At 37.7% G+C, this 24,111-nt stretch overlaps 1 protein-coding gene across 1 annotated transcript; it reads left to right on the top strand.

Annotated features, from left to right (window-relative positions):
- Positions 17,041–23,632, top strand: LOC109234160 (probable receptor-like serine/threonine-protein kinase At5g57670). The gene is made up of 7 exons (XM_019400027.1): positions 17,041–17,497; positions 17,578–17,832; positions 17,910–18,067; positions 18,224–18,303; positions 18,390–18,525; positions 18,701–18,850; positions 23,200–23,632. Exons 1-7 carry the CDS (start codon positions 17,287–17,289, stop codon positions 23,356–23,358), a joined length of 1,149 nt encoding a protein of 382 aa, XP_019255572.1. The 5' UTR covers positions 17,041–17,286; the 3' UTR covers positions 23,359–23,632.

The raw sequence follows: 24,111 nt of genomic DNA, 5'->3' as shown, positions 1-24,111 counted from the left end.
GATATGTGTTTTTGGAGCTGGGAATCGTGTTCTTCACGTTCGCATGGTTGCTTTCGCGTTCGTGTAGTAGCGGTATGCATGGGCTTCGCATTCGCGGAGTTCGTATGGGTTCGCAAAGGAGTGGAGTCAGGCGGGAAGCTTGGTCTTCACGTTCGTGTTGCTTCAGTCCCGCTCGCGTAGAGTGGGGAAAGGTTGAGCTTCGCGATCGCGAAGGAGGATTTGAGCGGGAGGCAGACTTGTGTTTTGCGAACGCGAGGCTTGTGCTGTGCTCACGAAGGGTATTGCTGAACAAAGTACATAAGTGTTATATTTCGAGAATTTTACTCATTCTTTCATATATTGGGGCCTAGATTTGGAGAGAGCAATTTTTTACGGAGATTTTCATACAACGGAAGAGGATAGGTGATTTCTATCTATTTGTGATTATATTTTAAAAATCTACATGAATTTCTACACCTAAAATATGAAATTTTAAAAAGGAATTGGGATTTTTTATCTACACTTTAAGAGAGTGTATTTTGAGGTTTTGACCATCGATTTGGATCCGAATTTAAAAACTAATTATGTATTTGGACTCGGCAGATTACGGATCATCAGATTTTGGTATTAATTTCGTATTTCGTCCATGAGAGTCTTGTAACGACCCGACCGGTCATTTTAAGAATTAACGCCCTGATCCCCTATTAACTGCATTCTCTGTATTTGTTTCTGCTATTGTGAGTTGCCGGAGGATTTGTTTGGAGTTTTGGAGAGTTTTGGGACACTTAGTCCCTAAATAAGAGCTTAAGCTTTAGAATTTGGGCCATAGTCGGAGCAGTGTGAAGACGGTCTCGGAATGGAATTTGTTGATTCCGTTAGCTCCGTCGGGTGATTTCGGGCTTAGGGGCGTGTTCGGATTGTATTTTGGAGTTCCGTAGCTTAATTAGGCTTGAAATGCCGAAAGTCGAATTTTTGAAGTTTCCGGTTCGATAGTGAGATTTTGATATCGGGGTCGGAATGGAATTCCGAAAATTGGGGTAGGTCCATAGTGTCATTGTGACGTGTGTGCAAAATTTCAGGTCATTCAGAGTGGAATTGATAGGTTTCGGCATCGTTTGTGAAATTTGAAAGTTCCTAAGCTCTTACGCTTGAATCCGAAGTTGATTTGGTGTTTTGGTGTTGTTTTAAGTGATTCGAAGGCTCGACTAAGTTTTAATGATGTTATGGGAGGTGTTGGTATGTTTGGGTTGAGGTCGCGAGGGCCTCGGGTGTGTTTCGGATGAGTTTTGAGCGAGTCCGAGCATTACCGGAACTCAGGCATTGGTTCTGGTGCTTAAATTTACAGTTGGGGTGGAAGTTTCACCGCTGGGGCGGTGGTTTTACCGCTAGGGCGGAAAATGGTCCGCGGTCCGCGGTCATGAAGAATCCGCAGATCGTTGGTCCAACTTCGGAAGCCTATATCTTTTGATCTAGAAGGAACTTTGAGATGATTTAAAAACGAAAGTTGTAGCCCTTCGTGTCTAGTTTCCAGAAAGGAAAAGAAATCATGATTTGGACACTAGTAGAGAAAGCTATGGCCAAAATACTAAAGCCTATCACTGCAGTCAACATTTTCCGCTGCAGCGGTGGATTTACTGCGGTCAACGGTGCTCCACCGCGGTCAACGGTGAGGGAATCCGGAAGGTGCATTATAAATACGAGATTTGAGATTTTATTTCATATTTTGACCTAGAGAGCTCGGGCTTTGGCAATTTTTCGACGGATTTTCAAGAAAATCATCGAGGTAAGTGATTCTAACTCAATTTTTGGCTAAAATACATGATTCTAATGTTGGATTCATCATTTGAGTAGAGATTTGGGATGAAAATTTGGAAAAAATTGTGGAACTTCATAAAATGAATTTTTGGGATTTGAAAGTCGATTCGGAGTCGGAATTGAGTGAAACTAGTATGGGAAGTCTCGAAATTGAATCGGTTGTCGGATTCTGAGACATTGGTCGGATTCCGAGATGTGGGCCCAGGGGACGTTTTGGTCATTTTTCCTAATTTCACGTGTTAGCTTCGAATCAATTAGTTGACTTAGTTACTTGAAGTTATATTTACATTATGCAATTACTTTGAATAGATTTGGGCCATTTGGAGTCGGATACTCGTGGCAAGAATGTGGTATAGATTTGATTGAGCTGGTTCAAGGTAACTGGCTTGTCTAACCTTGTGTGGGGGAACTCCCTTTAGGATTTGGTACTGTGATATTTGAAATGCCTTGTACGTGAGGTGACGAGCGCGTACTTGAGCTGGTTGTTGAAAATCCTGTTTTTCATTTAAGTATCTATAATTTTGTATTTTTCTTCACTGTTTACAGTACTTGAACTTTGAGCTTACTGTTAGTTTAGGAAAGCATGCCTAAATGACTAAATTGCCTACTTGCTCAAACTGCCTTATCTGAACTCTGTGCAGCATGCTAGGTTAGAATTACCTGTCTATTTTGATATTAAATTGAATTGAGTTGATTATTCTTGGATTAGTTCTTGCCACTGGATGAGTTTGCTTACAACAATAGCTATCAGTCCAGCATTCAGATGGCACCGTATGAGGCCTTGTATGGTAGGTGGTGTAGATCCCCGGTGGGTTGGTTTGAGCCAGGTGAGGCTAGATTATTGGGCGCAGACTTGGTACAAGATGCTTTGGGGAAGGTTAAGGTGATTCAAGATAGACTCCATACAGCCCAGTCCCAACAGAAGAGTTATGGGAACCGGAAGGTTCGTGATGTTTCCTATATAGTTGGAGAGCGGGTTTTGCTGTGCGTTTCGCCTATGAAGGGCGTTATGAGAATTGGGAAGAAAGGAAGATTAAGTCCGAGGTTTATTGGTCCTTTTGAGATATTGCGGCGTGTTGGGGAGGTTGTTTATGAGCTTGCCTTACCTCCCAGCTTGGCAGGAGTTCATCCGGTATTTCACATTTCGATGCTCTGGAGGTATCACGGTGATTCGTCGCACGTATTGGATTTCAGTTCAGTCCAGTTAGACAAGGATCTATCTTATGTTGAGGAGCCAGTGGAAATATTGGACAGGCAGGTTCGGAAGCTGAGGTCAAAGAACATTGCATCAGTGAAGGTTCAGTGGCGAGGTCAGCCAGTCGAGGAGGAGACCTGGGAGACCGAGTAGGATATGCGCAGCCATTACCCTCTTCTTTTCACTGCTTCAGGTATGTCTTTATGCTCGTTCGAGGACGAACGGATGTTTTAAGAGGGGGAGGATGTAACGACCCGGCCGGTCGTTTTAAGAATTAACGCCCCGATCCCCTATTAACTGCGTTCCCCGTGTTTGTTTCTGCTATTGTGAGTTGCCGGGAGGATTTGTTTGGAGTTTCGGAGAGTTTTGGGACACTTAGTCCCTAAATGAGAGCTTAAGCTTTAGAATTTGGACCGTAGTCGGAGCAGTGCGAAGACGGCCTCGAAATGGAATTTGTTGGTTCCGTTAGCTCCGTCGGGTGATTTCGGGCTTAGGAGTGTGTTCGGATTGTGTTTTGGAGGTCCGTAGCTTAATTAGTCTTGAAATGCCGAAAGTCAAATTTTTGAAGTTTCCGGTTCGATAGTGATATTTTGATATCGGGGTCGGAATGAAACTCCGAAAATTGGGATAGGTCCGTAGTGTCATTTGTGACGTGTGTGCAAACTTTCAGGTCATTCGGAGTTGAATTGATAGGTTTCGGCATCGTTTGTGGAATTTGGAAGTTCGTAAGCTCTTAAGCTTGAATCCGAAGTTGATTTGGTATTTTGGTGTTGTTTTGAGTGATTCGAAGGCTCGACTAAGTTTTAATGATGTTATGGGAGGTGTTGGTATGTTTGGGTTGAGGTCCCAAGGGCCTCGGGTGTGTTTCGGGTGAGTTTTGAGTGATTCCGGGCATTACCGGAACTCAGTCATTGGTTCTGGTACTTAAATTTACAGCTGGGGTGGAAGTTTAACCACTAGGGCGGTGGTTTTACCGCTGGGGCGGAAAATGGTCCGCGGTCATGAAGAATCCGCATATCGTTGGTCCAACTTCCGAAGCCTATATCTTTTGATCTACAAGGAACTTTGAGATGATTCAAAAATGAAAGTTATATCCCTTCGTGTCTAGTTTCCAGAAAAGTAAAGAAATCATGATTTGGACACCTGTAGAAAAAGTTATGGCCAAAATACTAAAGCATGTCACTGCAGTCAACATTTTCCGCTGCAACGGTGGATTTACCGCGGTCAACGGTGCTCCACCGCGGTCAACGGTGATTTTTCGCGGTCAACGGTGAGGGAATCCGGAAGGCTCATTATAAATACGATATTTGAGATTTTATTTCATATTTTGACCTAGAGAGCTCGGGCTTTGTCGATTTTTCGAGGGATTTTCAAGAAAACCATCGGGGTAAGTTATTCTAACTCAATTTTTGGCCTAAATACATGATGCTAACGTTGGATTCAAAATTTGAGTAGAGATTTGGGATGAAAATTTGGAAAAAATTGTGAAACTTCATAAAATGAATTTTTGGGATTCGAAAGTCGATTTGGAGTCGGAATTGAGTGAAAGTAGTATGGGAAGTCTCGTAATTGAATGGGTTGTCGGATTTTGAGACATTAGTCGGATTTCGAGATGTGGGCCCGGGGGGCGTTTTGGTCATTTTTCCTAATTTCACGTGTTAGCTTCGAGTTAATTAGTTGAATTAGTTACTTGAAGTTATATTTACATTATGGAATTACTTTGAATAGATTTGGACCATTTGGAGTCGGATACTCATGGCAAGAATGTGGTATTGATTTGATTGAGCTAGTTCGAGGTAAGTGGCTTGTCTAACCTTGTGTGGAGGAACTCCCCTTAGGATTTGGTACTGTGATATTTGAAATGCCTTGTACGTGAGGTGACGAGCGCGTACTTGTGCTGGTTGTTGAAAATCCTGTTTTTCATTTAAGCATCTATAATTTTGTATTTTTCTTCACTATTTACACTACTTGAACTTTGAGCTTACTGTTAGCTTAGGAAAGCATGCCTAAATGACTAAATTGCCTACTTGCTCAAACTGCCTTATCTAAACTCTGTGCAGCATGCTAGGTTAGAATTACCTGTCTATTTTGATATTAAAGTAAATTGAGTTGATTATTCTTGTGTTGTTGCTGCGTATTTACATTGGGACTACGGGCGGTTCCCGGTATATCCCCCTTGTCTGTTTATTGGGACTACGGATGTGGGATTCCGGTAGATCCCCCTACACAGTTATATGGAACTACGGGACTACACCCGGTAGATTCTCCCAGTACTGGGTATTTACATTTGGGGACTACGGATCGGAATTCTAGTAGATCCCCGGCACACTATGAGTTGGACTACGGGACGACACCCGGGAGATCTACTTAACATTTACATTTGGGGACGACATGACGGTATCCTGGTAGATCCCCGGTTGCTGGATATTTACATTTGGGGGCTACAGGACGATATCCTGGTAGATCCCCGGTTGTTATCTCTATGTTGAGTTGTATACCTTCTGTGATTATTTGCCTTGGTTGTGGTTGTTGTTTCTCACATTATCTGTATTTCTTTACTACTGCTCATATCCTTATATATTATTGTATATGACCGGTAGGGCCCTGACCTTCCTCGTCACTACTCGACCGAGGTTAGGCTTGGCACTTACTGGGTACCGTTGTGGTGTACTCATGCCCTTTCCTGCACATGTTTTTGCATGTGCAGATCCAGGTACTTTCACTCAGTCTTATCACCCTTGAGGCGAGGCGCTTTCTATAGAGACTTCGAGGTATATCTGTCGCATCCACAGACCGAGGAGTCCCTTTCCATTCTCTGTAGTAGTATATCCCTTCTGTATCTCGTTGTTGTTAGACATTTCTGGAGTTAGAGCATTTTATGTACTATTAGCTTGTGATTCATGGGGTTCCGGATTTTGGGAGTGTTAGGTTGAAATTTTTGGATTGTTATATGCTGGGTGGCATCTTAAACACTATTATACTTTGTTATCTCGGTTTTTATTAGTTTCTTTTCCGCAATTATTTCTTCTCCGCATTTGTTAGGCTTACCTAGTCGTAGAGACTAGGTGCCGTCATGACTGTTCACGGAGGGCGAACTTGGGTCGTGACAAGTCTTGGTTGGCTTTTGTTGACTTTTTGAAAATTCATCAAAGATCGATGTTTTATTTTTGTGATTACTTCCTATAGCATCGTTTGGCTTTCTTGGATGATGTTGGGCTTGGATTTGCGTGATTCGAGGGCTAGAACAACGTTTTGGCGCTATTTGTGATTGAAGTTAGCCCGAGAAGAGGTAATTCTCTTGGCTAACCTTGTTAAAAGAGAAACCCTTAGGATTGGTTTGATTGCTATGTGTTTAAGGTATTGGGGATGCTGTATATACGGGGTGGCGAGCGTAAATATACGGACCAAGTTTATACCATGTCCGGGATAGAATTGAGATACTTTATTCCTTGTTTGATTATGTGCACATCTTAATTCATAATTTATTTAGCTTATATGACTACATTTGCTCTGTTATTCATACTAGTGATCATGCCTAGATTTTGATTATTTATGAAGGCGCGTGAGCTTATTCTTGCAATGTTGATTTGCTCGAATTATCTGTAGTCATATAAAAATTTCATGAGTAAATATCCGCGTATTTATTATTATGTCTTTGTGCAGTTTTTATCTATTAATTCTTGGGCATATACAAATGTATTATATTTGGATACTTGGTTTGGACTGATATTGTGGAACAAAAGGAAGGTCGGGCGGTTAAAATACAGTTATTGCTCAAGAGATGATGAGCGAATATTTGATTATAAGTGAACTATCAAGCAAGTTTTGCTCTTAGATAAGGATCCGTCACTACGATGTCAAGTGATTACCCATGCTACTTTGGACCCTGTGAGGGTGGTTGCAACATGGATTGTGTATCGGATCGATACGTAAATTTTGTATCGTGTTTCAGTGATACATGAATTTTGTATCGGATTTCACTGAGACATAGATTGTATCGGGATACATAGATCTTGTACCGGTTATGGTAAGAGATAGAGGTTTGAACATGTATAGACATCCTTTACTTATTTAGAAGCATTCATTAAAATGCTAACTGTTGCATGTCACATATATATGCTAGTTGGGAGTCTTGACTCCATTGATTCTTTAAATACCATATCTGAGATGTGTTATGATTATCTCTTGAATTGGAAAAACATGCTTTATATCTTTCGACCTTTAAATATATTTGATACATGTTACTCATGAGGATATTTACTGTTTCAGTTGCAAGCTCTGTTATTTATATATGTGTTGTGAGTATATTGATGTCTATAGTCTCGCTACTACTTCTTCGAGGTTAGACTTGATACTTACTGGGTACCGACTGTGGTGGACTCATACTATGCTTCTGTATAATTTTGTGCAGATCCTTAGATAGATACTATTGAGGTTAGGAATTCGCTGAAAGACTTAGGGTGAGCTGCACATCATGGATTTATTTCGTACTGCCTGAGTACCTATCCTTATTTATCTCCTATCTATTTTCTTCTCTCGGACAGTTTTGATTATGTATTCAGACCTTGTACTTATTCAGTAGTTGCTCGTGTACTTGTGCCACCTAGTTCTTAGGGGCTATACTGTTTTGGTTGTGTTCGGGCCATATTATGATTGTATAAGATATTTTACTATCATTCTTATTTTTATTTATGATATAACTCTGTTAATTAAGGGAATCTAGACTATATTCTGTTAATTATGAGTAGGCTTGCTTAACAAGTACGATTAGGCGCCATCACGACCCGAGGTGAAATTTTGTCTCGTGACATAAACATAGATAATAGGAGAAAAAATAGAGATTCAACTAGACTATACTCAATTAGGTCAGTAGAGGTCTCTTTAAGGTTTTTATGCACCCATTAAGGAAGACATTTATTAACATTCGTGTTCGGATTAATTTTTGTGCACCTTTATTATTTCATCGGATACCTACTGGTTCTCATCGGCATGAATAGATTTATCTCCGGAAGATACTCAAGTCGTAATTTCTCATAGGGAATGGTGCCTTTAGAACCTAATTTCAGGCATAAAACCTGGACCAAGTTATTTAGCACAACGAGAAGGAGAAGGTAGGAGTTTCTTACACGGAACAATAATTTCTTTTTTTCATTTCCACGATAGACTTTAACTCGTACATTTTATGCTTCCTCATCACCATTTGGAAGGAGTACTTATCGAAATGAGGAGTAAAAGCTCTCGTTACTGTAATGCATTGTATCGTGAAAAGTTATAGAAATAGACCGTTCGAATTTCTTTTAACGCTCTATAAAGTCGAGCATCATATGTTCAGTTCGCTTTTTGGGTAATCTTTCCCAGAAAAACTTACGCAGATAAAACAAAATCACATAGTAATTTTCATATCTTTTGGAATTGAACATTTTTTACACACTTCACTAACCATTAGGACATTTGGGTGCTCAAGCAAGATATTTAATAATCTTAATTATAGGAGGATTTATCTAAATTATCTTTTATTTCTCCTGAAAGGCATCATTTAATAATATTTTATTAATTCAAACAATAATATTATATTTCAGAAAATGAAAAAATTATATTTTATTTTTCTAATACATCAAATATCTAAAAACAAATAAGATCGTCAATATACTAGAGCACCTAGTGTTTTAGAAGGCGAGATCTGTAAGTCCCATTGTTCTAGGCATATCCTTAGGTGTTGGACGAGTTTTTCTTTCAGAGGGTAAGCCTAGAAATATTCTCCTAATTAAAAATAAAATTGCTAAATAATCTCTTAATCTAATATCAAAAAAATAAAAATAACACAACTTGTTATTGTATTCAGAAAGTTAAAAGCTTAAAAATCGATTTTTTTTAATTCTTAGCCTATTTTAAATTCTTTCTCTATTATCTATTAGGTAAAGAAAACAATAATCAATTTGCAAACTATAAAGTGAAAATACGTTATCCTTTAGGATTTCTCTGGTTCGACGCATTCAATTGCAGGTTCATCCTTTCCTTTTATTTCTTTTTCACTTAATTTACTCTTTCATGTTAGTTTATAAATTGCTACTCAATTTTTAACAAGTGTGATTAGTTTTTTTTTATGAAGTACTTCTGATTAGCTTTTACTCAATTACTAAGTCTAATTAGCATTTTAAGATGAAGTAGTTATATATATATATTTGTTTATTTATATTTTCTCGAACTTTATATACTTTTTAAGTAATTTTATATTATTTTAATAATTTTTCCATCATAGAAATGTGAGAGTAATAAACATTGAAGATTCACTGGTGCCTTGTTGCTTACCCCTCAACCCGTATCAAGTAAAATGTTTCGCTGCGACAAACATTTGGGAAAATATGAAGTACTTGTGAGGAAATTACTAATTTCAAACCATAACAATTAGAGAACGATCCGGGACTCAAACTCTATGGGTTCAACCTATAAAGTTTTTATCTTTGAATCATTGTATTTTTAAAATTACGGGTTCATATATATATTAATTGTTACAATTTTAGTAGATTTTTCCACATGAATTCATGCACTACGTCAAAAGTTCTTATATAGGGTAAAATATGTTCATATTTTATAGCCACATAATAGAGCGACACGTGGAACCGGAGACAGATAGAAAGCGAGACATGTGGAAATCAAGTACGGGGACAGCAATCTCGGTAACCCCCGAAGGGAATGTTGCTCATAAATGCCTTCCACCCGATAGCATTCAATGAAGAATATTTTATAGTATTAAATATATAGTGCATTATATCTTCTTCTTGCCCTTCCTGAGCCGAGGGTCTATTGGAAACAGCCTCTCTACCTGAATTAGGTAGGGGTAAGGTCTGCGTACAGACTACCCTCCCCAGACCCCACTTGTTGGGATCAAACTGGGCTTGTTGTTGTTGTTGTTGTAAATATATAGTGCATTATAGAGAATATGGCATTCATAGTCTGTCATCACACATTCTTCAATAGCTTTCATAATTGTCATTTAAGATGGGCTTGATCCTAGGACCTTGTTCCCTAAATGCAACTATAAGTAGTGAGTTCAACAGCCATTGTAGGGGACACGAATTTTCTGACAAACTTATGCTATATACTATTCAAAAGCTCAATAACACCTTATCTCTTGCTTATTAGTATAGTTATTACTGCCTTTAGAAGCTCTGCTCCCGGAACCAAGCTATCTATTGTCGTATCTCGATTTCGACGCTAAGTCTTGTATTTTTATTAATTTATTTATCATTTGGGATCAAATCAGTTCGCTTGACTATAAATCAGGTATAAGATCAAGTGTACCATTTTACAGGTAAACAGGTTGGCACCTACCGTAGGGCTTAGACAATTGCGTGATTGGGTTGATCCTTGCATCTATTACTAACCTGTTTATTCTTTGTTCCTTAGCGAAAAATCACAAAAAATGGCAGATAACGATGTCAACGTCGCACACAACGTTGAGGCCCAAGGAAATCAGCCTCAACACGAAGACTCGATTAGTGATACCCTCAACGAGGGGGATAAGGCCACACCAGTCAATGACGGGCAATATCCATGACATGTTCGGGAGGTAACTCCTGATAATGCTGAAGACGAGCACGTCGCAAAAACACTGAGAATCCTGAGGGAGCAACAAAAGGACATTATGGGCCATTTCTCACGGCAGGGTCAGGTAATGAAGGAATTGAGGCAAGCGCTGTTGGGTGCTTCCAACAACGCGAATGGACGAGAACTAGTTCCTCCAAGTGTTCCTGCAAAACAAACAACACAGAGGGTTTATAACAACACCCCGAGGGGCGAGGTCGGCTTCGACAGGGGTGGGGGAACAGTAGAGGATCCGGTAACAACTATGAGAATGATCCCTTTAAAACGGAACTCATGCAGTTTATGAGGAAAATAAACGCCCGAATGGACCAAATCTTGGGTGCACTGCCAGTATTGAAAGGACCGGAATCAAAGAAATACACCTAGTTGTCATTCAAACCAAGCGCGACACCGGAGTTGATTCTGGAACGGTTCAAGATGATACACGTGCCAAAATATGATGGAACTTCGGATCCTCAGGAGCACATCACCACCTATACAACGGCGGTGAAGGCAAACGACTTAGCTCCGCGCGAGATTGAGTCAGTCTTATTGAAGAAATTTGGGAGACCCTTACAAAAAGGGCCTTGACATGGTATTCACTTTTACCTGAGCACTCAATAGATTCCTTCGAGATGCTCGCGGATTCATTTATAAAGGCCCATGCCGAGACCAGGAAGGTACATGCCTGAAAGGTCGACATATTCAGGATTGTGCAAGGAGAGTCTGAATTGCTGGGGGAGTTCATGACAAAGTTTCAGAAGGAGGGGATGCTGCTACCAGTCATGCCGGAAGAATGGGTAGTGGAGGCATTTAATAAAAAGGCTGAATCCGGGGAGTTCTAACGCTTCCCAAAAATTGAAAGAAAATCTGCTCGAGTTCCGGGAAACAACATGTGTAGATGTTCACAACCGCTACGAGTCGAAGATAAGAATTTAGGATGGCCAGCTCAGTTTCCCGGCATCAACCAAGGGTCGGGACTGAGAAAAGAATAAGGATAATTTGAAGAATTATTTCGACGCAAACCGACGGCCATCCAGAGGTTGATTTCTGTCCTACGAAAGGGTCGAAGGACGCGGCAGAGGTTTTCGGTTGGCGGATAGATTTGCTACTGATAGAAAAGCTGATCACGACTGGAATAATAGAATGTTGTAAGACAAAGAGATATCGGGCTCTCAGGACTCCACCTACCCCAGGCTGTCCGAATATAATTTCAACGTCAGCGTAATGGAACTGGTTTTGGCAATGAGAAGCATTAAAGAGGCTTAGTTCCCGAGGCTGATGAGATCCGACCCTAGTTAGAGGGATCCTAATCTATAGTGCGAGTATCACGGGACTAACGGCCATCGGACAGGTAACTACCGACATTTGTATGAGGAGGTGGCAACATTGCTGAAAAACAGACATCTTAGAGAATTCTTAAGTGACCAAGCTAAAAGCAACTACGGTCGCAACAAGGATAACGCGGAACCCTCGAAAGCAGGAGAGGATCCTCCATGTCTGACGATCATTATGATTTTGGGGGGGGGGGGGCAAGATTAATGGCGTAACTTTTTCGGTAGCAAAAAAGACGAAGGTATAGGTGACCCCCAATAAGAGACTTCGGGAAGTTGCTAAGTACGACATTACCTTCTCGGAGGATGACACAGATGGACTCCTACTATCACACACGATGCCTTGATAATTTCTCTTAATGGTTTAGATTTTAAAATTAAACGTATTTTGGTGGACCCAGGAAGTTTTGCTAATATTATCCAATGGAGGGTGCTGGAACAAGCCAAGCTGACCTGAAGTATCATTCCAGCTACAAAGATCCTCACCGGGTTCAATTTAGCAAGCGTGACAACCAGAGGGGAGATTCTGCAGCCTACGAATGCCGAAGGGGTAATGAAGACGACCCTTTTTAAAGTAGTAGATGGAGATATGTGCTACAATATTATTCTTGGGAGACCATGGGTGCACGAGATGAAGGTTGTGCCATCAATATACCATCAACTCCTGAAATTTCCAACTCCGTAGGGAATTAAACAAATAAGAGGAGACCAACTGGTGACAATGGAGATGAACACGATCTCAATTTCCAGTAGAAAAGGGAAGGAGCACGCAACATAGCAATTATAGGAACTGACGCCTGCTCCCGAACCAAACAAAGACAACAAGGGGGAGGAGTCGTCGGACTCTTATCAGGTACCAAGATTCTTCCAGGTACAAGAAGAAACGGACGCAAAAAAGTCCACAGCAGAAGAACTCGAGCAAGTCGCATTATTTAGGAAGTTCTTGGAGAGGAAGTTCCACTTGGGGATAGGACTATACCTTGAGGTCAGATAAGGATTTATTCAATTTCTTGAATTTAACGTTAACTGTTTTGCTTGGTCGCATGTGGATATGACATTTATTCCACCAGAAGTGGCCGTGCACAAGTTAAGCTTGGATCCTAACATCCCTCTGGTAAGGCAGAAGAAATCCCCTATTGCCGAGGTCAGAAACAAATTCGTCAAAGAAGAGGTAAGTCAATTGGTTGATATCGGTTCAATTCGGGAGGTAAAGTATCTTGACTGGCTAGCTAACATGGTAGAAGTACCAAAAAAGAATAATAAATTTCGGACCTGAATAATTCGTGCCCAAAAGACTCATTCCCACTGCCGAACATTAGTCAAATGATTGATGCAACGGCCGGGCATGAGTCAATGAGTTTCCTCGATGCTTATTATGGGTAGCAGGAAAAACTTCGTTCATAACGAACTTCGACACATATTTCTATAATGTGATGCCTTTCGGGCTTAAGAATGTCGGAGCCACTTATCAGAGACCTGTAAACAAAATGCTTGAGAAATAAATAGGGAAAACCATGAAAGCGTACATAGATGATATGCTGGTTAAGTCTTTAAATGCATGTGATCATCTTAAACACCTGCAAGAAACCTTTGACATCCTAAGGAAACACAATATGAAGTTTAACCCTAAAACGTGTGCATTCGGAGTCAGCCCTAGTAAATTCTTAGGGTTATTGGTGTCGCAAAGAGGGATTGAAGTCAATCCCGATAAAACTAAAGCTATCGAGGACATCCCTGACCAGCTACCAAACGTGAAGGAGGTTTAAAGGTCAACAAGAGGCCTTTCAAAATTAAGCAGATTCATTTCTGAATCTTTGGAAAAATGTCATCTCTTCTTTTCACTTCTGAAAAGAAGAATAACTTCGAATGAACTCCGGAATGCCAGCAGGCTCTGAAAGATTTGAAAAGGTATTTATTGAGCCTTCTATTATTATCTAAATCGGAGGAAGGAGAGCAGTTGCTGATTTACTTAGCGGTTTCAGAAGTAGAGGTAAGCGTCCTTTTAGTCTGCGAAGACGAAGGTACGAAATCTCCTATCTATTACGTGAGTAAATTTTTAACAGTAAAGGAAACTCACTACCCACATCTTGAGAAATTGGCCTTAGCTCTCGTAGTCGCCACTCGGAAGCTCAGGCCTTATTTTCAATGTAATCTGATAGCCGTGGTGACAACCTTTCCCCTGTGAAATATCATTCACAAACCTGAACTTTCATGTTGACTGGCAAAATAGGCTGTTGAAATGAGTGAATTTGACATATAGTATAAACCCAAGACTGCGATCAAGTCACAAGATTTGGCTGACTTTGTGGCCGATTTTAGTCCTAAACTATCGCCTTTGTCCACATAAGAAGCGATGATTGTGTCGGAATCGACATTGGGAGTCTGGACCTTGTTCACAAATGGAGCTTCCAACCTGTAAGGGTCCGGGCTCGGTGTAGTATTAGTCACGCCTTCGGGAGAAACTCTGAGGCAGGCCATAAGAACTATTTGATTGGCTAACAATGAGGCAGAGTATGAGGCCTTGATTGCAGGACTCAAGTTGGCCTGGCGACTAGACTCTGAGGTCATAGAAATCAAATGTGATTCCCAACTCGTAGTCATTCAAGTCTACTGAATCTTCGAAGCCAAAGAGGAACGCATGCAACAGTATGTACTAAAAGTCCAGGCTCTACTCAGAGAGTTCAGGAATGTTCAATTACCCATATCCCGAGGGAAGAAAATGCAGAAGCAAATATAGAAGACAATTTGGGCTCGTCCACGAAAATGAAGGGATCAGACTCCGGTGCAGTCGTGTAGCTTATGCATTCAGTATTGAATGTGGATGGCTATTATGAAGTAAACGCGACCAATTTGGTCTGGGACGGGAAGAATGAGATCATTGACTATCTCAAACAGGGAAAACTACCCGAAGATCCCAAGGCATCCCGGGCGCTGTACACTAAGCAGCCCTGATACTGTTGCAAGGGAGGTCAATTGCATAGAAAATCTTTTCAAGGCCCGTTGGCCCAATGTTTAGGAGCCTCTGAAGCTAATTACGTCATGAGAGAAGTTCACGAAGGGATCTGCAGAAATTACTGGGGTGCGGACACTTTGGTATTAAAGCTAATTAGGGCAGGATACTACTGGCCCCGGATGGAGCAAGATGCTAAGGCTTATGTTCAAAAATGCGATAAGTGTCAACTCCACGCACCATTAGTGCATCAGCTGGCAGAGTTATTGCACTCAGTTTTGTCACCCTGGTCATTCATGAAATGGGGGATGGACATAGTCAGTCTACTGCTGCCGGCTCTAGGTAAGGTAAGATTTCTTTTGATTTTCACTACTTTTTTAAGTGGGTTAAAGAAGGTCCTTACCAGAAAATTGGTGAGCACGAAGTGGTAGATTTCCTGTGGGAGAATATTATTTGTAGGTTTGGGATAAAAAAGATAACATGCGATAACGGGCCACAATTTATAGGTGCAAAAGTCACAATATTCCTCGAAGAATTTAAGTTCACATATGGGCATAGCTGCCGAAGGCAGGCTACCGTCCGCCGCACATAAGGGTTCACATATGCCAAGCAGACCTGATAATGGAAGCAAAATTTCAAGATTACGGAGTCAAGTCCCCCGCTCAATTAGAACTGGACCAAAGTGAAGGGATACGTGTAAGCGTACGTAAAATCCTTCTTGGGGAAGATTACTCGCTCTTCTTGATTGGAAGCGATGATGTTCAAATTATGGCAACCGCAGTCTTCCTTCACAACAGGGATGCTAGAATGATGGATGGAAGAAGGGTATATACCAATGACCCATGTGCGGAAGTTAGTAGAAGAGAACTTCTCTTCGAAGTCGTTAGCCGTAGTAAGCTTTCTGGGGATAATGGTGCTCACCGTAGGAGGATGAGCATCATCAGTGCTTTCCTTGTTTTTGAAGAACTGGAGTTTTTGGAAGAGGAGGCCATAGTTAGTAGAATGAAGTAAGGGTTTCTTTGAAGAAGGAGGCTAAAGAAAGTTGAAAGCAAGAGTGAGTTGAGTAAACCAAGTTTGAGAGAGTTCGAGAAATAGTGAAGTGTAAAAGAAAATGATTGAAGCATATAAGTAAAGGAATTTGTGGCTAAAATCGTGGCCATGATTACCTCGAGAACCGACAAAAGTATTGTTGAATCGTGGGATGACGCATGTTTGGGACATTAAAGGCGGAGAGACGTGTGTTTAATCAAGAGTCAGAAACTTTTCAAAGGGGGTCAGAGAATTCTCCGCCAAGAAAGGTATCTGCACAACCTTCTCGGTGACACAAGGATGTGACACCGGAAAGCAGGGGGACTATCTGTATAGGGCAAAATATGTTCATATTTTATACTCGCATAATAAAGCGACACGTGAAACCAGAGAAAGATAGAAAGCGAGACAGGTGTAAATCAAGTACGGGGACAGCAATCTCGGTAACCTGCAAAGGGAATGTTGCTCATAAATGTCTGCCACCCGATAGCATTAAATGAAGAATATTCTGCAGTATTAAATACATAGTCCGTTATAGAGAATATGACATTCATAATCTGCCGTTATACATTCTTCAATAGCCCTCATAATTGTTATTTAAGAGGGGCTTGATCCTAGGACCTTGTTCCCTAGGTGCAATTATAAGTAGTGAGTTCAACAACCATGGTAGGGGACACGAATTTTCTGACAAACTTATACTATATATTATTCAAAAGCTCAATAACATTTTATCTCGTGCTTATTAGTATTGCTATTTCTGCCTTCAGAATCTCTGCTCCTGGAACCAAGCTATAACTGTCTTATCTCGATTTCGACTCTAAGTCTTTTTATATTGAATTCTTTTATGATTTTGGCACCAAATCGATTCGCTTGTCTATAAATCACGTATTAGTTCAACTATATCATTTTACGAGTAATCAGTTCTCGGTGGTACTAGAAGGCTAGGTACGCCCACGTAACAATACACGTTGAATTGTGATTGTTTGGCCGTCGGAGAAACATATAGTAAGAGTTAGAAATTGAAATTGGTGTTTTATGGAGTATTAAAATTTAACATAATAACATCTTGCATTTTCAGTGAACACATTGAGTGGTCCCAGTGATGAAGTGAAAAGAGCCAAACTTCACGGCCCTCAGTCTTTAAATATTGCAACAAGAAACAGATAAAAAGGGCCATCCACTCCAAAGAGACAACCTCTCTAGGGAGAAACCCAGCAGGGATGTGGGGTGCTTGTTCTGAGAATATATCGACTCTACTCAATTCAATAATAAACACGTACTGCATTTTTATAGTCTTGTCCTCTTCTATGGTTCAAGTATCTCTCATCTGTACTTGTCTCCCTTAATTCTCTGAAATATATCAGACACACATATTTCTAAATTTTTCTAAAACAGAGGAGATGAGATATGTTCGTACAAGTAGCCTAAAGAGGCTGTTTTCTTTCGGAAGACACAGTTTTGATGGAGATTTTCCAAAAGGTTGTGAAGAAAATAATACTACAAGTACCGCTACTGATGCTGCTTCCCCCACAACTCAGCCACCTCATAGGCCCACATGGAAATGTTTCTCTTTTCAAGAAATTTTTCGTGCCACCAACGGTTTCAATTCAGGTTAGAGACCAATTAAGAATCTTGAGTCAGTATACATTTTACATTTTCTTTTTGTTTCTAATTAATGATTGAATGTTCAGAAAATATTGTTGGGAGAGGAGGATATGCAGAAGTGTACAAAGGAGTATTAGATGATGGACAGGCAATAGCTGTAAAAATGCTGACAAAAGCCACCGATGATGAGAGAAAAGAGAAGGAATTTTTGACAGAAATTGGGACACTTGGTCACGTTTGCCATCCCAATGTGACATCATTGTTGGGTTGCTGTATTGAGAATGGGCTTTATCTCATTTTTCAGTTCTCTTCTAAAGGCTCTGTTGCTTCAATTCTCCATGGTAATGTTCTTTCTTGGTAATTTCAAAGATGTAGAGTTTTAATTTGTAATAACTCTTTTATTCTTCTTTTTTCCCAGATGAGAAATCAGCCACTATGGACTGGGAAACAAGGTACAAAATTGCTCTTGGAACTGCAAAGGGTTTATATTACTTGCATAAATCTTGTCCTAGAAGAATAATTCACAGGGACATCAAGGCTTCAAATGTTTTGTTGAGTGAGGAATATGAGCCACAGGTATATATCTTTGAGATATTGTTTCAAACTTCTCTTCAAATTTCAATACTGAAATTAGGCCACTTAGTGCTGTGTTGCACTGTATGCCTAAATGGTTGTACCATAGTAGTAGTACCCGTTGGTTCATTAATTAATTTACTGTTGGTTGAATGACAGATATCAGATTTTGGGCTAGCAAAATGGCTTCCATCACAATGGACCCATCATTCCATTGTTCCAATTGAAGGGACTTTTGGGTACTTTCTTATGCTTAAATTCGGCAAAAACATAACAAATGGCTCCATTTTAAATGTCTAAATAAACTTTAATGTTATATCTCCAGGCACTTAGCACCAGAATATTTCATGCATGGAGTAGTTGATGAAAAGACAGATGTTTTTGCATTTGGGGTGTTCTGCTTGGAGCTCATTTCTGGGAAAAAACCAGTTGACAATTCCCATCAAAGCTTACACAGCTGGGTAAATCAGTAGCGCAATTTCTTGAAATTTTTGCATTAGTCTTGAATAAAGCAACAATATGTACTCACTTATTCAGTCTATATTATCAGTCTTTTAAGATTTTTGCACAATAACTTAAGAAAAATATTTAATATTAGTACTTACTTTAGCTTTGATTTGTATTTAATTTTTACAGGCAAAACCTCTTTTGAGCAGAGGAGTTATAGAAGAAGTAGTAGATCCAAGGCTAGAAGGGAGATTTGATTCTACACAACTTCATAAACTTGCTTTTGCTGCTTCACTTTGCATTCGTGCTTCTTCTATATGGCGCCCTACAATGAATGAGGTAAATTATACTTCTTTCTCTTTATTTATTTATTTTTCCTTAAAGATAAGGTATTATTATTATGCAGGAATTAAAGCGAGTTATTACGGTCCGGGACTGATCTTATAAGCAGTCCCTAATACTTCTTTCTCTTTTATCTTTATGCAGTTAAGAGAAAAAATTTAGTAGGATAACTCATACGTAATCCGTCAGAAGATTATATTAATAAAAATAAAAGTAAATTTTTTTTTTTAAGAAGATTATTCACCAAAAAAGTGTTGAAATGCATTTGAAGATACAACTTACAAGGTCCAAATACAAAATGAAATAATTAGAGCATTGTCAATCATTGTTATTATTTGCTCAAACTTGTGGAAGTGGTAACGAATAGGTGACAATTTGGGAGTTTTAATTTAAATAAATATGAGTAATTAAAAAAAAAAAAAAGCAAAACCCAAATACTTGCTATATATTTTATGTTGGAGCACGATACCAAGTTATTATTAATCCTTTTAAGTAGTATAATTTATTATTAAAATGAGTAACTCCAATTATTATTACTCCATAGGATTCTCTTAATAATGTTGGAATATCATTCCAACTTGCATAAAGGTAAATATTTGGTAGTATTATTTTCTATTTTCTATTTGTCGTGTTCTCCTAGATTGGCCAACTGAATCAATTCCGAGTTGTCTCAATCTTCCCATAGCATATACTACAATAATTCTTTCAACAATGCATTATCCCCCTGTCTATATATATCTACCCACTTTTTAAAAATGTTTGCCACATAAAGGAATTTTTGTGACAGATGGATTTGAATTTTTCAGCTGCTTATCATTTTATTCTATGAGTGTAACCTAAGCATTCTTGTCATCTTTTTAGGCAATTCACCTAAACACTGCAAACTTTGCTCACCTGCTTTATACCTTAATACTTCCTCTATCTTAAACTTAGTTTTAATAAATGTTCTTTGTAGTGAACAATATTTAAATTATTTTCGGTAATCTAAAAAAGCGAAATCTTAGAACATGCATTTTTTGAAATAATCTGAAGATTTTAGTGGGCGTCTGGACATAAGAATTGTAAAATTCCGGAAAAAGTAAAAATAAATTCAAGTAAGAATGAATATTTGAAAATTAGAGTTTTATTCGTACATAAATCAATTTAGAACTATTTTTGAATTTTTTTGAGTGATTTGAAGTCATAATTTTGAAAAATATTTTTTTGGAGTTTTTCAAATTCCAAAAAAAATTTAAAATTCAACTTCAAGTGAAATTTAAAATTTTCATGGCCAAACACTAATTCTGAAAAAAGTGATAATTTCCCAAAATGAATTTTCTTTTATGGTCAAACAGACCATTAGTGGGCATTTGGACATATGAATTGTGAAATCCCCGATAAAATAATTTTTTTTCAATTGAAAATACTATTTAAAAATTAGAGTTGAGTTTGGACTTGCATACAATTTGGAGTTGTTTTTAAATTTTTGTGAGTGATTTGAAGTGAAAATTTTGAAAAACAATTTTTGTGAGTTTTTAAAATTTTCGAAAAATTCTGAAATTTAACTCAAGTGAAATTTAAAATTTTCATGGCCAATTACTAATTCCGAGAAAATGTGAAACTTTTCCGAAAAAAAGTAAAAAAAATGTAAACGGAAAACATGCATATCTGAGATCAATTCATGCACGCAACAGAAACTCTCAAAGTTGACCCCGCCGAATGCATATTAAAGTAATATTCTAAGGGCATGATGACATCTTTGCAGTTAAATACAGAAACCACCAAAATTTTCTAGTAATATATTTTCAGTAATCACTTTCCAGAGGCGTGCTGCAATTAATCTATGATATCTAGTCATTTTTGTCGTGTTGATGTGAAGCATTAATTTGTATTTCTTCAAAAACAATCAATTGATTGATTTGTCTTACCAAACTATAGTCGTTTATAGTTTTATTAAAAATTAACCTATGGATTTTGACAATTGATTAGAAAGAGCATCCAGAGGTATGACAAATAACGGGCCAAAATCATATTTAATGTGGGTCCTTAAAAAGTTTCACTAAATCAGTAGCTCTCTTTATCATAAAGATTAAACATCATTATATCAATTATTTGTCTGTTTTCGGCCTTCGCATCTTCTTTGGTTAAATCAATTTTATTGTTTATTTTTCCTTTCTTTCGTAGATCAGCACTTCGCGAGAAAGACTTTGCTACATTATTGTTGCTTATCTCTCAGCTTCATCTGACATATTTCTACTTATTTTTTGGCTTAAAATTATGAATCATTCAGTTAAATTAATCATCAATTTAATAATCTAATAATGGAGCTGCTACAAGTACAAATAATAAGAACTTGACTTACAATAATGATTGAATTTTTTGGAAGATTTACTAAAACATCTTGAATAAACACTGTATGGATATTATATATAAAATTCGTGACACAATAAAAGTAAAATTTACGTTTCTGTTAGATATATAAAGTTAATCTCTTTACCTTTGATCTAGAATATGCTTTTATGTGGGCCATGGTAGTATAATTCCGTGGAACTTGTTCATAATTTCAGGAAGGAATTCGTCTTCAAAGTCTTGAAATGTTCATAAATAGTGAAGTTTGTATAACTATTATTATTAATTAACTCTAGTAAGAATACTAATTCACATATAATGGAAAACGGCTAAACTCAAAAAAAAATTATGTTTTCACAATTATGTGGTTTACTAGTTTGAGTACAGAGCCTTTTATTTATTTATTTATTTATTTATTTATTAATTAATGTTTATGGGTTATAACCCAAAACGCATTGAGATTTTAGATTTATTATCTTATACGCTAAGTTATAGTATATGTGTTAAGCTATTACTTTGGGTAATAATTTTATTTCCTCCTAAACGATTTAAAAAAAAAAAAAAAACCTGAACCGAAGTCTGTTATAAGTATAAAACAATAAGAAGAACATGACTTTCAATAATGATTGAACTTTTTGGAAGATTTTCTAAAACATCTTGAATAAACACTGTATGGATATTCTATATAAAATTCGTGACATAATAAAAGTAAAATTTACGTTACAGTTAGATATATAAAGTTAATCTCTTTACCTTCGATCTAGAATATGCTTTTATGTGGGCCATGGTACCAGGGGCGTACGCAGAATATTTTGTAAGCGGTGTCGATATTTAAAGAAGTGAATAAATGAATGATCATTATATTATTATATTAAAAAATATAGCAGAGGGGGATAAATAGTTTTTAAAAATTAGGATTTCAAGTATGCTGAAATAACTTTACTGCCTAACATCAAATTTTTCACAAAAAAGAGTTTTAAAAATTTAAAAGCATGCACATTCTATATAGAATTGAGTATCGATGCCGTAACCTCTCCTAAAGGAAAGAAGCGCTTAACCAGTGAACTAAGCATGGATGTCTGTTCAGCAACGTCATTTTAATATATATATTCGAATAAGATATTCTTACATGTAATTTATATGTATATTTAATAAAATTTTCTGGCGAAGCGGTGTCGGATGACACCGCTTCACACTAGGTAGATCCGCCCCTGCATGGTAGTATAATTCCGTGGAACTTGTACATAATTTCAGGAAGGAATTCGTCTTCAAAGTCTTGAAATGTTCATAAATAGTGAAGTTTGTACAACTATTATTATTAATTAACTCTAGTAAGAATACTAATTAACATATAATGGAAAACGGCTAAACTCAAAAAAAAAAAAAAAAAATTATGTTTCCACAATTATGTGGTTTACTAGTTTGAGTACAGAGGCTTTTATTTATTTATTTATTAATGTTTATGGGTTATAACCCAAAACGCATTGAATTTCAGATTTATTATCTTATACGCTAAGTTATAGTATCTGTGTTAAGCTATTACTTTGGGTAATGATTTTATTTCCTCCTAAATGATTCACACACACAAAAAAAAAAAGAATTTGAAAATTTCGATACTATTTCCGATATTTCTGAGATATAAAATCTACAGTCAAATTTTTCTATAATAACTTCGTTTGTTCCAAATATTTTTGAATGTTATAGCGAATTGCTGTTATAGAAAACATATATTATAATAGAACATAAAATTTGGTTCCGAAAAAACTTGACAAATATAGTGAAGTGCTGTTATATAAGAATGCTGTTATAAAGGGTTTGACGGTATTTGATTTCCTTTTCAAGGAAGAAACAAAATGTAAAGCAAATATCATCAAGTGCAATTTGTGTTTCATAGGTATTGTGCACGATGTAGACCACTCTATGTGCTTGTACGGTATCAATTTTGTTATATAGTAATGCTTGTTTGATACTCATTCTTTGTGTCATCAATTCATTTTGTTGGTTAATTCTGATGACAGATTTTGGAGATAATATTGGGAGGCGAAGTTGATAAAGACAAATGGAAAATGCCAGATGAAGAAGAGGAAGAGCAAGAAGAGTTTTGGGGGTTTGAGGATCTTGAATGTGAATGTGAATGTGATAGTTCCTTCTCAACTTCCCCACATGACACCTTCTAATTAAACGTGAAGCTCATAAATCCAAATTCACATATTGAATACTATCATTTACTAAGTATATATAGTGAGTACTACAGGACTAAATATGTTAGCGTTAGACATTTATAGATAAAAACTTAGGGGGGTAGTTTATTATTACTCTCTAAATCTTAATTTTTTGAGGTTGAACTTCCATGTTTTAAAATTTCGGATATATGCTTGTTCTTTTAGAAAAAATCTGCATCAGTATCATCCACATGTAAATAAGACGTTTTGGAATAATTAATTTCATGGATACTGATGTATATCCATCTCAATTCTCAAGTATCCATGTAATTTAACCAAGCTCATTTGTCTTGGAAATGATTAATTACAATAAAAAGTTAAAATTGTTTTGGTGTTTGATGGAAGTTCAGTCTGGTTTATTAATATTTCCAATTAACAAACACACAAAGTCGACTTCCTAATCCGATGAGATATAGATTACAACAATGACCAATAATTTTACTGATGAGCAATCAACCTTTATTTTATCGTTTTAAAGTCACTAAATATTTTTGTAATGAAAAAAGTATTCAATTTTGTAGGGTAAAATCAGTTCATATTAAATGCTCGTATAATAGAGCGACACGTGGAACCAGAGATAGACGGAAAGTGAGACAGGCGGAAACCAAGACCGAGGGCAGCAGCTTCGGTTGGCACCGGGAAGCCCCAATAGGGAATATTGCAATGGAGACAAACGAATGCCTGGCACCCTATAACATTCAATGGAAA

The sequence above is a fragment of the Nicotiana attenuata genome, chromosome 11, assembly GCF_001879085.1.
Source record: "Nicotiana attenuata strain UT chromosome 11, NIATTr2, whole genome shotgun sequence".
Classification (NCBI taxonomy): Eukaryota; Viridiplantae; Streptophyta; class Magnoliopsida; order Solanales; family Solanaceae; genus Nicotiana; species Nicotiana attenuata.
The sequence above is the reverse complement of the archived record's forward strand: the minus strand, read 5'-3'. Positions and strand labels throughout refer to the sequence as shown.